The 16341-nt window shown below is 37.3% G+C and overlaps 1 protein-coding gene across 10 annotated transcripts in view; it reads left to right on the plus strand.

The window, feature by feature from the left end:
- The window catches only part of ZNF438 (zinc finger protein 438), a 48710-nt gene that overhangs the window by 17855 nt on the left and 14514 nt on the right, over window positions 1-16341 (plus strand). For 5 of the 10 annotated variants that reach the window (XR_013946222.1, XM_080579103.1, XM_080579101.1 and 2 more), the window contains one exon: window positions 11057-11113. The exons of 1 other annotated variant lie outside the window; for it this stretch is intronic. Coding sequence is in view for 5 of the 9 variants with exons in the window: in XM_080579103.1 (XP_080435229.1) it covers window positions 11086-11113 (28 nt within the window). In the remaining 4 variants the exon portion in view is untranslated. 4 more of the 10 variants (XR_013946223.1, XR_013946224.1, XR_013946225.1 and 1 more) reach the window with 4 other exon arrangements.

Consider the following 16341-nt stretch of genomic DNA (forward strand, 5'->3'; position numbering starts at 1 on the left):
CATGTTTATTTCCTTTTTTTTTCCCCTCCATGAGCATGTTTGGGGGACACTTCATTAAGGATGTCCCATTGCCTTTGAAGCTTTGTGCCTTTAACGTTTTTCAATCAACAAGCAGGGTGGCAGATACAGAAATGAAAATGATATTGGCAAGGACTATTTGCACAATAAAATCAACATAAGATAAGTGAATGAAGGCAGTGAAGTAGGACAGGTTAGAATTCAATTTATTCTTTTGCGTGTTTATCTGCGTGAAGGTTTTTTGTAATGAGCAGGTATGTTTCATCAGTAAGTAACGTGCTGACAGACGGTTATAAATTCTACAAAAAAAGATATTTGTAATTCATAGAACATGCTTATGCTTTGTCTGCAAATCTTGTCCAGCACACTACATGGCGAGTGGCTCACCAGTTTGAACAACAGATGCTGTTCTGTGCTGCTCCTGGATGCTAATCAATCACGCAATATCACCAAACCTGGATAAGCCCGTGGAATATTTTTGTCTCTCTACATTTTCCAGTTGGTATTAGGAAATGTGTTTATACCAGGTCGTCTAAAAAAATATACTGTTTCATGCTTCTAAAATAAATATCAGACCCTTTGGCCCAGCCGTTGCTTTGTCAGTCGGATCAGACCTCTGGGAGCTTGAAACGAGGGAATTGGGGCGTTCCAGGCGGGAGAATCCTTCAAAGTGATGCGTCCTTTCCCAGAAGAGGAGATGGATGTGACTGTTTGAGCAAAGAATGCAGGCACAACAGCTGAACTGCTCTGCTGGGGTCTGTGTGTAACAGTTTGGGTACAGCAGCAGGGAGGGAGGGTGCTGCTGCCTCTGCATGTGCTCAGCACACAGCTGGGTGGTCGCTTCTCTTGCAGCGATCTTCACCAGGGTTCTGCAGCTGTGGAAGTTGAACTGGTCTTAAATTTGCAAAATAAGTTTGAATAAATCTATTGTGTGTTGGGGATTTTTTGTCTACAACAACAGAAGTTATGCAGTGCTCTTTAATGCTATACTGGATCCAGCTGGGATGGAGTTAAGTTTCTTCAGAGCAGCCTGCATGGGGCTGTGGTTTAGATCTGCGACCAAAACAATGCTGCCAACAGAGCCATGTTTTTGCTGTGGCTGAGCAGTTTGCAGAGCATCAAGGCCTTCTCTGTTTCGCACACTGCCCTCCCAGTGAGTAGAGTTGGGGGTACGCAGGGTTGGGAGGGGACACAACTGGGCAGGTGACCCAAGCTGGCCAGAGAGATATTCCATGCCATGTAACATCATGCTGAGCAATGAAGAGGGGGAAGAAGGGGAGCTCAGGGAGGCTGCCATCTTCTGCTCAGGAACTGGCTGGGTGGCCATCTACCCGTGGGAGGTGGTGAGTGGTTGCCTTTGCGTCACTTGTGTTGCTCTGTGTTCTTCTCATTCCACTTCTTCACCTATTAAACATTTTATCCCAACCCTCAAGTTTTCTTGCTTTTATTATTCTTTTCCTTTTACTTGGTCCTACTAGTTGAGGAGGAAGTGAGTGTCTACTGGGATTAACCCACAACAGGTGCTTATCACGGAATTTATATACAACCTAACCTTTTAATTTTGCATTAAATTTGGAACTGTGAGTTTTGAGAGGGTGTTTCAGTGAGATTGTTCTAATTTGTAAACTTAATGTTGGATTCTTCCAATGCAGAATAGCTTATTATATGCTGAGGAAGCAGAAAAGGTGGAATTCGTATAGGATTGAGTTGCTTAGGCCAGTCACCAAGAGTGGTCTGTTAAGTCCCTCTTTCTGGTGAATGGTGATAGGACTGTGTTTAGGAAACATAGGTTATAATTCCTAGTTGGACAATGATTTTAATGTTCTGCATCATTAAGAAAATCCAACTATTATATTTGCATCTCTGGTTTTGAAAGTATGTGGTGTTAAAGTATAGTAGGCACTCAGCTCTCCAGAGAAAAGGTCCTTAACCCTGAAGCACAGTCCAGGTTAGCAATGTTGTATACAAAATTTGGAGGTGGAATCAGCATAGCATGAAAGCAGTTGAAGCAGTTCTTAGTACAACACCTGATCAGTTACCTGGGTTATTTTTCAGCACAGTGCAATCTGCAAGGACCAGCTGTGCCTCCTTCAGAATAAGAAACCAAATGCTCCAGTACATAACTTTTACGAAGAGCTTTTTTGTTGAGGGAAACTATAAGGCCTAGTAGTGTGTAGGATGTAGTGTGCTTGGTGATAAGGTGAGCCCTTTTTTATGGATCTTGAACAACCAAGCCTCCTAAAAGTGATTAGTTGATAGGCAATTTGAATTTTAACATACTGGTGATATATACCACCTTGGCCTAGGTACTCTGTTGCTAGATCAGACACAGGTTTGCCTTCTCAATTTGTCGTCTTTTCCATATAATGGTATGCTCCTTCTATTTTTCTTTCTTTTTTTTTTTCTAGCTCTGGAACGCTTGTTTTGTATAGGACACATTGAAATTGCTTTTAAAAAATGTACTATATTTTCTGTGTGAGGGATGTTGCTGCATAAGCATTATAAATGTTTTTGTCAGGTAGAGAAAGTACATTTCTGACTGAAGCTGTCTAGCTGACTTTTTTTTTTAAGAAACTCCATAATGGAAATTCTTACAGAAACAACTGTAAACGATGCTCACTTTACATACAGGTAATACCATTGCAAAACTTAGTACTACTCAGCTCCGGAGCTGTAAAGTCAGAAATAGCTCCATTATTTGAGTCAGAATCGCAAAGGCAATTCACCTTGCAAAGTTCGGAGTGGTGTTTTGCTTGCTGAATTTTTGTCAGCTGTTGGTTATCTGTCCTCTAAGGAGAGCATTAACAACATCTCCAGACTGTAAATAACAAAACCCCTGTACAGAATCCTTCCGGAAGGGCACAACAAGTTATATTCAGGGCAGTGTCCAAAGGACACAAAATACCACAGTGCAAATAGAAGAAGTGATTAGGGATTGATTGTTTCTCATTGAGTCCTTGCCTAATCTGAGCGCCAGCTACGTTTCTGCTAAGACTTTCATGTCATGTTTCAAGCTTCAATCAGGGATTGCGCAGGTGAATGTGCTATGCTCATGTCTTAATCCATAGAATATTAATGGAATTTTATGGCTTTGTTATCGGAGACATTCAAATATGTTTTGGCTGTGTGAGTCCGTTGTGAGGTATCAAATATCTCCAAAATATGTCAGGACTTCTAAATTAAGGAAACAAAACACTTGCTCTCCTTGCTCTGTAATGCTGAAAATTACAGCCCTGGTTGGTTATTTCTGTAATCTAAACTGATAATTAACAGCATCCTAAAACTTAATTTTCACCAGAAAAGTCTTAAGTTACCAGTAATAGTTTATTCCTCCGCTGTCAAAGCTGAGGAAGATGGCAGGGCTGGGGTGAGCAAGTAGTATGCAAGTTCTGTTTTCTTGTTCTTTCCTTTAGTAATCTTTAATTACTTTTGTTAGTACTTTCGTCACACATTAACCTCATTCTGCTCTTTGAAATAACCTGTTTATCTTTAGCGTAAGAGCAAATAAAAAAAGTAGATGTGGCACTATTACAAAGTTTCTTTTCTCTCTGCCTCTCATAAAGTCAAATTCTATTTAATCCTTCAGCATAGTATGAAATGCAGGAATTTTTGAGTACCTTTACAGCTAATTCTGAAGCGTGGTGAAAGCCTTGGAGCAGGAATTGCTGGAACAATCTGTCCTATAGGCATAGGCTCAACGTTACTGTGGTTTTCAGGTCATCCTTTGTGGTCAAGCGGTAAATGTCATTTGGTTTCTGAAAGGCATCTGTTGAGCTGGAGATTTTCAAGACTCATCTGGACAAAGCCCTAAGCTCAGTGCTGACCCTGCCTTGAGCAGGGGAGTCGGACTGGATGACCTGCCGGGGCCCTGCCAGCCCGGATGATCCTGTGAGTACCGGTGTGCACCATGACAGGTGCTTGTCTGACCCTAAGTAAGCTCTGCTCTGACCGTAATGCAGTCACTGTGTAGTACTTGTGATATTGTTTAACTGAAAACAAAGCAAAGGTACTGCAACAAATAACGTAGTGGAAAATAAATGATGTGTTCTGTGCTTATTTGGCCAAAACAGTCATTAATTGTGAACATCAATAAAGTCAAAAAGTCTCACAATTTAATCAGGCATGGCAAACTGTATTGTGGCTGAAAACCGTAACGGTGTACTGCAGTTCCACCGTGAGTGACGTTACATATTAATAACAGAACAGTAAGATATATAGATTCTGTCTTGTGAAACTGCATTATTGAGAACTGTGGCAAAACGTCTTAGAGATTTGGACCAAAACAATAAATGAATACTTAGTTAAGGGCTAGGATAACACAGGGGGAAGCAGTAGAAGAAAGAATTGCACAGTTTGAATTTCAAAGTAAATTCTGGAGTACCCATGGCCAAATAAGTGTTAGATGTTTGTCTCTCTTGATTTAAAAAAAAATAATAATTTGAATGTAAATTGTTAGTACGTGAAATGTACACTGTCAATATTTCTATCTTGCAAAAATGAGTTTGTTTTCCAAGACTTGTTTCCAGCTGCCCTCAAAATCAAGAACAAAGTGTAGCAATTTTTACTGATTCATCACTTCACATTTACTTTCATAACAGTAAGATCCAGGGCTACTTTAAAATCAGAAGCCTTAACGTTGTAATAGAGCATTATAGCAAAGGTGTCTCTCTACATCCAGACTTCAGCTCACGGTGTCCAAAGCAGTACTACTGAGAAGTTATTTACTAATGAAAATATGAAATGGCAATCTGTGGAAATTTAGAGGAAAGCAAAGCATTATTTCTTGATGTTCTATGAATTGTCTAATGCTAGGCATAATAGCAACCTTGCTGTTCTTTGCTCTTTTTAATTTTTCAGAATGCTTTTTTTTTCAAATGGAAAATAGGGTAATTTACAGTCGTAAAGACTGTTCAGCTACGATTTCTCCTGTCCACATTTCATAAAATGATGAACTGATATTGCTCCTTCATTCAATTGATATTGCTGTCTTCTCCCATGCACACTTTCGAGAAACTTCTGTATAATTCTTCTCAGGTCCTTGAGCTTGCTCTCTTGGAGGTGGTTATAATTGTAAAATAAGAATTATTGTGACTCCTGAGCTGTGTGCAACAGTTAAAAAAAAAAAAAAAAAAAAAATTAAAATCATGGAGTGTCCTTGTTGCTAGCAGTGTATGTGCTAGTCTTTATTCGTGCAATTGAAAAAAGTTGGTTTGAAAAGATTTCTCTCCTCAAGGAAAACAATCGCCTTCCTTTGGTTTTTCTTTTAAGCCAAAAGATGTAGCTGAAAGCTGAAGATGCGCTGTATTGTTTTGTAAGTAAGCTTTTATTATCAACGTGATATTATTGAAAGTAGCATGGAACCTGTTGTGTAGGCACAGTTCCACTCTGACAGATGGGCATAATGCAGGCGTGCCAGAGAACCATTATATAGATCACGTAACAGGGTATGAAGTGAAGAATTTTTGTCCAGGCATTCGGTGCATGTAAGGCTTGAAGTTCAGGAAACGTGCTCTGACTGGCCCATCACATAGGATGATCAAAAATTTAAAAATAGCCTGGGATTAAGTTCTGATGGGTTCGTACTGGGAAAAATGACCAGTTGCAGTGAGGCTTCTGTTTCTTTTTGGCTGTCTGCTGAAGTCACCTAATGGTCTCAGCCAAAAGAATTCTGCTACAGACACGCATTTCTCCCTGATTAATTACCTAGGTATGGAAACATAAGCAGTGTGTAATTTCTCTTGTAAGAAAGCTGCTGGTTTAGTGTGTGTATATCTCTTCGGATATATAGTTGTAGGATGAGGAGCTACTGATGTAGGATGAAATCCTATTGTGAAAATACAATTAAAATAGAAAATTTTGAGTAAGAACAAATAAGACTTATGTGACTGAAGACTTGGATAGTGAAATGCAGAATATTTTTGCAGGTTTTCAGAAATGCAAATAGCCTATTGCCTAGCTATTGTCATTTTGGCCTTTTTTCTTTTTTTTAAACAAATTGGCTTGATGCCTTGCATTTGATTTATAAAGTAGCCAAGCACTGTAGGCTTTTGGCAAAACCAGTTGCTTGAACAAATACCTTTGTGTGTTACACTAGTCAATTTTTGTGTGTGTCATTTTTATTTCCTCAGCGTTTTTGTCATATTTCATAGCTTCAATGGTTTAATCCTACTTCAGGTCTAACTCAACCTTTAAATACTTACAGATGTTGCTAAATTTCCTGGAAGCTATTACTAATTCATACTTTCCGGGGAACTTGGTTTTTAAAAAGTTCCTAAATTTGGGGAAATAATGATTGAATGGAACTGTCATTTACAAGATGGCACAGTATGGGAAAGAACAGGTGTGAAAAATGAAGTGAATGAAATTGCTTTTTAAATATAATTTGACATTTCATAGGCTTCTGTTAGAACATATTTTCTAAACTGTGTTAAATATTTAATTTTTTCTTTTTGGCTAAATGTTTTCCTTCTGAAATGAAATTACTTAATATTATTTAACTAATGCTTCTTTACAAGTTTTAATTTAAAACTAGGAATGTAATTAAGCCTAATATGAAATTATAAGATCTGAGTTAATGCTTTAATCTGGTACCTGAACTAATGTTCACTGCATTGGAAGGTATAGTCATCATCGAGAAGCTTTGTTCTTTTAACAGAACGTACCAAAAATAAATTCAGTTAGGGTCACAGTGGTTTAGTTTAATACTGTTATGATAATAAGTACTGTAATTACTTTCAGATAGTTCTCCCTTCCCAGAGGATGAGATTTTTAGTTTTGATGCCTGCTTAAAGCATGAGAATGACAGTAAAATTAATGTCATAACCTTTACAGCCTATTTATCATTTTCTCTCTAGTATCCTAAAGGATTTTGTGTAACATCTAAAATAAATGTCCCAGAATGGACAAGCATCAAATTAGGTTAATTGGGTTCACCTGATATTCAGAGCCAGTGTGTCTATCAGGACACCAATTTCATATAAAAGACCTGTGGGTATCTTTCTGTGAAGATTACTTTTAAATTATTACACGCTCTGTTTCCTTTGATTGTTAAAGACTAATTTACAGGGTAGTTCTAAGATTTTTTTTCACTTTATTCGATATTTTTGTTTCTTCTGGTATCTATCTTTTCATTCCAAGGTAATGTAAGGAGTAGTAGCTTGATAGCTTATTTTGTGGCATTACATTTTTCAATTCTGTCCAACTTTAACTCCACTTACGTGAAAATCTTGGTAGTAGATTTTTATCTCTGACCCATCAACAGCAAATTCCAAAGGAACTATTTTGAGCTTTGGAGTACTGCATTTAGATTATTTTTTATTGTCCTATTGCAGGGTTAAGCTGAACAAAACAGATTTTAAGATTATATAGAATTTTAAGTTTTATCGTTGGGTTAGGTGGGGTAAAATCAATGATAATGCCACACAGAAATACTTAATATCATCTTTTGTGCTGGAAAAGAACTGGTATTGGTATTGTATGAGTGCTGCAAAGTCCGTTAATAAACAAGGAAGACTGTAAGAATGATTTCAGTTTCATTATTTGACAAAAACAATGGGATATCCTCAAGTGGTGGCCAACATACAACCTATTCTGGGTGTACAAGTGTAAAACAGGTACAAAATTCAGTTAATAAGTTTGTTTTTAAGGTTGGCTTTTTTGAACATTGGCATGTTTTGTAGGGAAGTAGGCATGACAAATTAAACTTAGAAGCAGATGAAAATAAAGTTCTGCTGAGGCTAGGTATAGATAGCTGGATAGATGTTGTACCCTTAAATTTCTGTACTGTTCATTCAGAATTCCAGAGCATTTTGATCAGATAGCAGGGTACATGTAGGGCACCACCAGATGTGTTTGGATATTGAGTAGCTGTTAAACGTTTTGCAGCCCGACTGAAAAATGTCAGAAACTGTCAAGGAGAGAGGAACATTTATCGTTGTATTTATAGTACAGTTCTGGTGGGACTGGTTGCCAGGCTAGCGTTAGTCGGCGATCAGAAAGATCACTGTTGATTCAAAAAATAAAAAATAATGTAATCATGTGAAATCCACGCTGGTCCCTGGAAGTGTTTTCCCGTTCCCAGATTCCATCGGTGTGGCCTGTTCGTTCCTGCAGGTTCAGAGGAGCTTGTGTCTGTGGTACCAGGGCACCAAGCTGCGTTCAGCTGAGCCGAACCCTTCGTGTGCTGCATCTGCCCGAGGAGCAGTTGGCTGCTTAAGCACCACGGACAGAGGCCCGCTGAGCCGCTCCTCCTGCTCCCGCACATCAGCAAAGCCGAGCCAGGAGATGCTGACTGACGGGCAGGAGCTTCTTTGCATGTCCCTCAGCACAGAAGATGTGGGTACCAAAGAGCATCACCTGTTCGCTGTGTGAGAGGTCTCCTCGGAGCAGCCACACTCAGTTTTCTTTCATGCTTTGGTATTGAGCTTCCTAGAAACAGCCTTGGTTTTGCCTCTTCTGTACTTTGCCGTTGCCCACAGAGCCGTCGTCTCCTGCCGGGAACCTCAACGTTGCTTTTTGCCGTTTGCATGATAGTAAGGAAACATCATCAAGACTTATTTTTGTGGTTGGTAATTGCTTCAGAATTGGTATTTATTTTTGTATTTATCCCAAAACAACCTTTTTGTACTTATGCTCATAAGGGGGCTCTTGAGTGCACATCTGGAAAGTTCTTCATGTAGGATTGTACTGGCTGTTAGACTGGCCACGAAAATAAACAAACGCCATCTTCTCGCAGCTGGGTCTGCTCACGGGAAATGGTAGGGATATGTGCTGGTAGGAAGTCCTTGATCCAAACAAACCCCAAAGCTTTTTGAGCTCCATCTGTGTCAGTGGACTTGTCTGTTAACTTTCCAAAGCCTCCAAGTGCATCAGGAGGACTAGAGTTGTATTACCATGTGTGACTCCTGTCTCTAATGTGCTAGTCGTATTCAGCCAAAACAAACTATGATGCAGCTGTTCCAAAAGCCAGAACATTTTATGACAAAGAAAATCTAAGCAGATAATAACATAATTTTACATTGTAATTATATTATGTCTTTCATTCTTGACTGTTAAATCACACTGGAAAGAAATAGCCAACTCTTCAGTGACTGAGTGGTCGCTTGATCTAATGCTCTGTTATGTCAAAAACTGTGTATCAATTATTGTGATAAGAACCAATGTCAAGCTCAAGAGAGGTGGCAGTGTAATATTTGCTTCGCAAATGCAAGCTAATATTCATTGTAGCATCCATGGAAGATTCTGCTTATCAGTCGGTTATAGGGAATCCTTGCAGTCAGATATTATTCAGAGGGTGGTGAGGCACTGGCACAGGCTGCCCAGAGAGGCTGTGGATGCCCCGTCCCTGGAGGTGTTCAAGGCCAGGCTGGATGGGGCTTCGGGCAACCTGGTCTGGTGGGAGGTGTCCCTGCCCATGGCAGGGGGTTTGAACTGGATGGGCTTTAATGTCCCTTCCAACCCAAGCCACTCTATGACATTTGAAGGAAAATAGTTAGTTAGTCCTATGTTGTCTGTGCATCTTCAGAATGTGTTTAAATGTTGGAATTCATGGCGCCTCCTCTGCAGCTTTAACAGGGGTGTTGAGTTACAAGAAACCTCAGTTAGCTGTACCCAGGATTGAAATACGGAGAGTGCATGTAAATAGTTCAGAGAAACGCTTGGTTTAAAATTCAGGTGTGGTTTGCATGAGGTATAGGCACAGGTTGGTTACATAGTGAAACATAATTCTGGAAAACTGATTCCGTTGTCCTGTTTTTACAGAAACCCAGACTTTCTTAAGGGGTGAAAAATGTTGATTTCTTTTTAAGGGAGCTTTTTGTTTTTGCTTTCTGTTTTTATGAATGAACCAGCTTAACATCTGAAAATGTATTATTATATAGCAGTAGTGGGCTAATTTTTTTGAGAGTACAGAACAGAATTGTTGAAGAAAAAGGTACTAATGGTGCATAAATGCAGTCTTAGTACATATATAGACTTAAATATATTTTGAAAATTAAATTGAAGGCTGAATTAGTACAGAACTGCTGAATGCGCTCGTTCTAAGTTTACTTTGTTCAGTTGGATAATCAAAAGATTAGTGTGGAAATGAGTCATTGCTCGTGATCCCTGCACTTCAGCAGAAGCTGCTAATACCCAGAAATTACCACCATCTGAATAAAGTTTCATCACTCTAAGATATTTAATCTGCAAGGTAAACATGTAGCATTATTGCTTGAAATAGCATATGTGATGGCATTACATTTGCATTGTGTATTACAGGATGTTAACAGTAACAAAAAAAATTGTCAATCTTCATGACAAAAGAGCAGTCAGAGAAAAAACGTATACTGAATTAATCAAATTACTTTTCAGTGTTGTTATGCAATTGATTTGTGTTTTCTTCACTGTTTTCTTTGATTATGCTTTGTAAGGCTTGGATCTAGTACAACACCTGGTATAATGTTGAACGTTTCAATGCATAGGTGAATGAAAGGAAAGTAAGCTAAATTATCACCTGCAAATATTGGCCTTTCACACCAAGTTCAAAATATAATTGCTAGGGCATACAAGGAGGTTTTTGGTTTTGTATTGATCCATGAATGTACTCTCTGTATCAGAATTAATTTGAGTCATTGACACCTTCTACAAGCACTAAATTGAGTTAAGAAAAAGTATGAAAATGCAAAAGAATGCATTACTTTCATAAAAAGTTTTGCTTACAGTGATAAGTTTTCTTCTTTATGCAGTGCTTTTAAAACTAGTTTGAGACCTCAAAGTAAGAACACAAGGTTTTCTTTATCTATTTACCACTACAGAAAAGTGCTTTAAATAACATTAAAAACAAACAAACAAAACCCTTGTGTATATGAAAATAAGTAACCTCCTTATATGTGATTTGTTCGATTTGTTCTCTCTGTATTCAAACTTGAGCATTACCAGAAACAAATTTCCTCCAAAATGGATTATTTTTGCAAGTCTGCTCATACTTTAATATTAGTAACTTTCTTTAGTTTCTAAAAATGGATCGGAACTTCTCAGTATCTCTATTTCTTCTTTCCAGGAACGTTGCTGTATCTATTAGAGGGCATAATGCAGAATCCTTTAACTTTTTCTGCAGGTATAGTATACTTTCTGTTCTTTTTGAGAAATTAGACGTTTGTGGTTCAAAATGTGGAAGAATAATATTATATCCTCATTAATAAATGCCTAAATAATAAGCATAAGTGATGCCTACTGTTCTACCGTAATTTGGGTTTCAAAAACCAAAGCTCTTATGACTAAGCTGTTATAAAGAATACTTAACCACTTTAAACAATTTCAGTAACTAAGATTGTTTTATTCTTTAGGACATTGCTAATTGCTGTTACCACCTCTAGTTGAAACTTTAACTATATAACTCTGGTTCTTGTTTGAGCAGAATTAATTATTTGGGTTTTATTACAATTATTGTTATCCTTACATGTTTGAAAATCATTGTTAAATTTAACCCTCATACAGTGTGGGCTCAGATCTATGTGCAAGTTGTGCTTTAAAACTAACATACACAAAAAAATATTAACTTATTTTTAGATTCTAAATGTATTTTCTCCAGCATTCCTATCCTTAATATTATTTCTTGTTTTCAACTACATTTCTTCTGTGTTTTGTCTCTTCAGAAGTCATCTTCTGTTGATAACACTTTTCAGTAGAGTTAGCGTCTTGAATTTTTCCCTTGTTATTTTGATGAGGATATTTGCACTGCAACTGTATATACCCAAGCCTCTAAATAAATGTTTGGCCATAACTATAATCTCCTTTCCCTGTTGTTCTTTGTTGCAGTGCTAATGTTTAAGTATGATTTTTAACTTGATGTCATTTTTATGATAATTCCTAAATGTAAGTGAATGTTTGATGTTTATGACATAAGCTCTAATGGACCCTTCAGAACCATTTTAGGCTGTCAGTTAGGTTTCCATTGTTAGTACTTAACGTTAATTAAGACAAGCACTCTATATTACTTATCCGGAAGCTTGAGCTTTTGCTGCCATGTATGCTAATACTTTACCTGTTTTGCAAAGGCTGAGCGTTTTTATGATACTGTAATAATTCTGAGGAAGCTAATCCAGGAGGATGCCATGTGAATTGATCTCAGCTGATGTAGTCCTGTGCCTAGTGGGACCATTCTTTCAAGGGAAGCAGTATGTACTGTCGTATAAAGCCATCCAGCCTGCAGTGCAGGGCCTACAACCATATGCTTGTGACTGAAATACTTGATTCTAATACTTAAAATCTTTATTGTTCCTTTAAATAAAAGGAATTTGACCCATGTAGTCAAATTGAATGTTACCTATATGTTGACGTAATTTCTGAATAACAGGAGGAGAATATAGACTGTGAAGCTGTTTGCAGACTTGAAACTGATGCCTTATATGCTCCAAGGTTTTTAAAGAAAGAAATGTATCATTTTTTAAAGAAAAATCCAGGCCAGCTAGTATCCTGTTACCCACTTTCACCCAGAGTGAATGATAAGAGCCATGTTCTAAACTTTGGAAGTGGGGGGTCATGTTGGAAATCATAACCAGATCCTAACCAAGAGCTATATCACTGTGAAATTATGGTGTCTACAAATGTATTAATCTCAGTATATTTTTTGTATTCTGTGACTATCACTCTTTTTTGTTCTTGTGTGAAGCATAACCCTTGCTTCTTTAAATGTTATGACAATGAAAATATTGAGGCTATTAACAATTTATAATGATTTATGTGCAACAATAACATTGGTACATTTCTTACAAATAAAAGGTTTGAAAATGAATGGTATTGGAAGCAGAACCTATCCATCAGTTAGTTACATTCAGGATAGCGTTTTTGTCAGCCTTTCTGTACCGTGAGTGCTTTTTATTTTTCAGTTGAGTGTGGAAGTAATGGTTAGTGCAAGTTCTTTGAGTGACAACGTAAACCCTTCACTGCTACCATTTGTCATGTAATAGCAGGAGTTCTGTCATTTGATACGCACCCCTTCAGGACATGGATTTTCCTCAGCTTAAAATAATTGTATAAGGTGATGATCGTGTATACAATGATCAATTGAACACAGTGCAAAGAGATGCACTTTTCCGAGTAATGATAAATATTTAACTTCTGAGATCTCATAATTGCTAGGAAAAAAATTAGATCATCATGGAAACGTGTTCTGTCATTCACACCCATGTTGATATTTGCTTTTGAGCAAGTGCTGGGGTTTTTTATATTGCTCTGTAATGACACAATACCATTGAGTCTTAGAGGTCTAAAATACCTTTGGATGAGTGGCACAGTCAGATTTATAAAACACTTCTGCTAAATGATTCTAATGTGAAATAATTGTGTATATTGTACAATTATGCAAAATGAAGGCTGTCCTGGTTTATCTAGGAACTGATTTAATACTTGTTTTTTTTAGTATACATTGAAAAAGTGTACTAACAGGTTGATAGTTTTGCTCCTTAGATATGTTTATTTTAATAAAAAAAATCATTATATCAAGAAGTCATTGTATAGTTTAATACACCGTATATCAGTGTTAGTATGGTCTTTTGGTGCTAGAAGATCTCAAACTTCAATTAACCATGTAAATGTGTTTTCTTAGCATCAACTCTCACTTTGCTGGAACCCCTGCTGCCTTTTTATCATTAACATAAATGCAGGTGCAAATAGCATTTATGCACTTTGATAGAAAGCAGTTGGAGACATTTCACTGTGGGACACGACACTTTCAGATTGTGTACATCTGTTCAAATAATGTATCCAAGCCAGTGACATGAATGCAAGGATAAAAACATCTGCCCCTGAGACCATTTGCCATACAGCAGATGCTTACATCTTTATTTATGCAGATGGTTTGTGTGATGAGCTGAGTAATGATGAAAGCAAGGAAGTTTGACAAAGATTTCAGGGTAGTGCTTGGGATGAGAAAATGTGTTGGTAACCGTGGTTCATTTTCAGATGTCTGTGGAAAAAAAAGAGCATCTGTTATATTTACTGATGTGTTTAGTAACACGGACATATTTAGGGTATTAACTAGATTAAAACAATCACTGAACTATTTTAAAAAACAATTTTGCGGAAAAATTATACTACAGCTACAGAAGATAGTTTAATTTTAACAGGAAGCCTTAAAGTTTTGTGTTAAGATTTTCACACATTCTCAAGATTATACAAAACTTTGGGTGAAAGGTTTGCACAGTAGAATATTTTGCCATACTAACATAGCACTTTGGAAAGTTATTTAAAGGCCGTGTGTTAAGATTTCGTGACATTTGGGATTTTCAGTAGAAGCCATATTTAGTGTCACAAAATAATTATATCTGTAGGCCAGCATACAGGTTTGAAAATTACCGTAGGCTACTTGACATGAATTGCATATCTAAATAAATAAATAAATGAAACGCCACTGGCTCAGATAGACTTAAGCGCTTACGACAGACTTGCCCAGCTCCAGGGATGGATGGAGGCAGCTTTGTGTTACGTCCGACTCCCTCTGCTGGACTCGCACAACCAGGGTCTCCTTTTGTTCGCAAGAGCCGTCGCGCTGCTTTCAGCACAGTGAGCACTCCAGCTAAGCATGAATTTAATTTGAAATTTCTGCACACAGCAAACTAAGGATGTCATCTTTGGCCCACATTCCTGGTGACTACGTTCCTATTTTAATTCCATTGCATGGTGGCACCCATCACAAACGTTTGCTGATGCATTATCACTTAGCAATGTATTCAATCAATTCCTTTACAGCATGACCAGTGTGTTCTTTTGAGAACCAGTGCTGCCTTACGTAACACAGTAGCTAGGATGGGCAAGCATAGTAATGTCAATAAGCATTGCAATTTGAATTATGCACATGGGTGATAAAAAAAAAAAAAAAAGGCATTCAGGTGCTGTAATTTAAATATTTTCTGCTACATCCTACTGCCAGAAAGGCCTAGCCACATTCAGGTTCTGCAGCAAGTGATGATTTTGTGTTATGAAAAGTAATGTCTTAGTCAGGAGGACCATTGTCTTCCTGAAGATGTTTGTTTCATTTGCTTGTCTTTGAAAAAATAAATAAATCCATATCTGTTTAAAGGACCATGGAGATCCTTTAAAGATTAAAACAAAAATAAATATTAGTGGAAATGACTACAGGTGGCAATGTTTTGCATATTTCAGCCAAAGCCATAGAGTCGTCGTCTGAAGAAATTTTGATTGTGAAAAAAGAAGAGAGAGAACACCTAGACCAAATAAAACCCTTAGATAGAGATTCTCCGTTCAAAAAGTTCAATGGCTTGGGTTATTTTCAAAAGAAATGAACTCTTTATAAAATCCTTCACAATCTACTCTCCAACAATCATCTAAGTTTAAGGAAGTGTGCTATAATTTGGTCATAAATTTGGGGCATACCTGCTCATAGTGGAAGATTGAAAATAGACCAGGCCCTGTCTGATCATCTTCTGATCCTCTCTTCATCTTCAGTGGGGATCACTTTTCAAGGTTTGTAATACAGAAGTCACCATATAGATGCTTTTAATGTCTCAAGTAATATAAATTTGCTCTACGGACAATCCATAAGATGAAGTGATGAATTCATCATTTGTATTGTCTTACATAAGGCTGTGTTCAGAAATAAAGGCTCTTGATTTTCACATAAAAATGGATATTCTATAAAACGAGTAAGAATTTCACTCTTGTGCTCTCCATTTGAACATCAGTATTTGGGGTGAAAATAAAAAGTTTGTGGAATAAGAATCTTAATTCTTGTACTGAAATCAGAAGTAGGTGTTTTCTGTCCCATGGAGGGAAAGGAGAAGGGTTGAACTCTCTGGTAAGAAGATTGATTCTGTTCTCAGCTTATTTGAAAGGGGAGCAAGAGTCTAGTCAGAAGATGTTTCATGACTTATTTATAAAATGGTTTTACTTGACCTTTTTGTGCGGTGTAGTTTCTGAAGAGTTCTGTCTTCTTTTTTTTTTTTTTTAGTCAGACCTGCTCATTATGGTTTCCTGCACTTAATGAAAAAATAAGTCTATTAATTGCCACTTATATTAGGCATATCGGGATTTTGTCCAGGTTGATAACATCTTGATAGTCGTTTTAAAAAGTATTTTACATCTGACATCAACTTCACAATGAGAGTTAGTTTAGGTCTGTATCTTTCTTGATGCTCACTTAAAGAAATTTCAACTGGCAGTTCTCCCAGAAAATATTTTTTAAAAATCCAGTTAGTATTTTGAAACTAATGTTTGTCCCCGCCTCTTAGAGTACCTAATTAATATTGACAATGCGATCGAAGGTTTATGAATTATGAGTTTATGACCAGTGATTGCATCCCTTCCCTTTATCTATTTTCTGAACAA

Source organism: Anser brachyrhynchus, assembly GCF_964034855.1.
Source record: "Anser brachyrhynchus genome assembly, chromosome: 2".
Classification (NCBI taxonomy): domain Eukaryota; kingdom Metazoa; phylum Chordata; class Aves; order Anseriformes; family Anatidae; genus Anser; species Anser brachyrhynchus.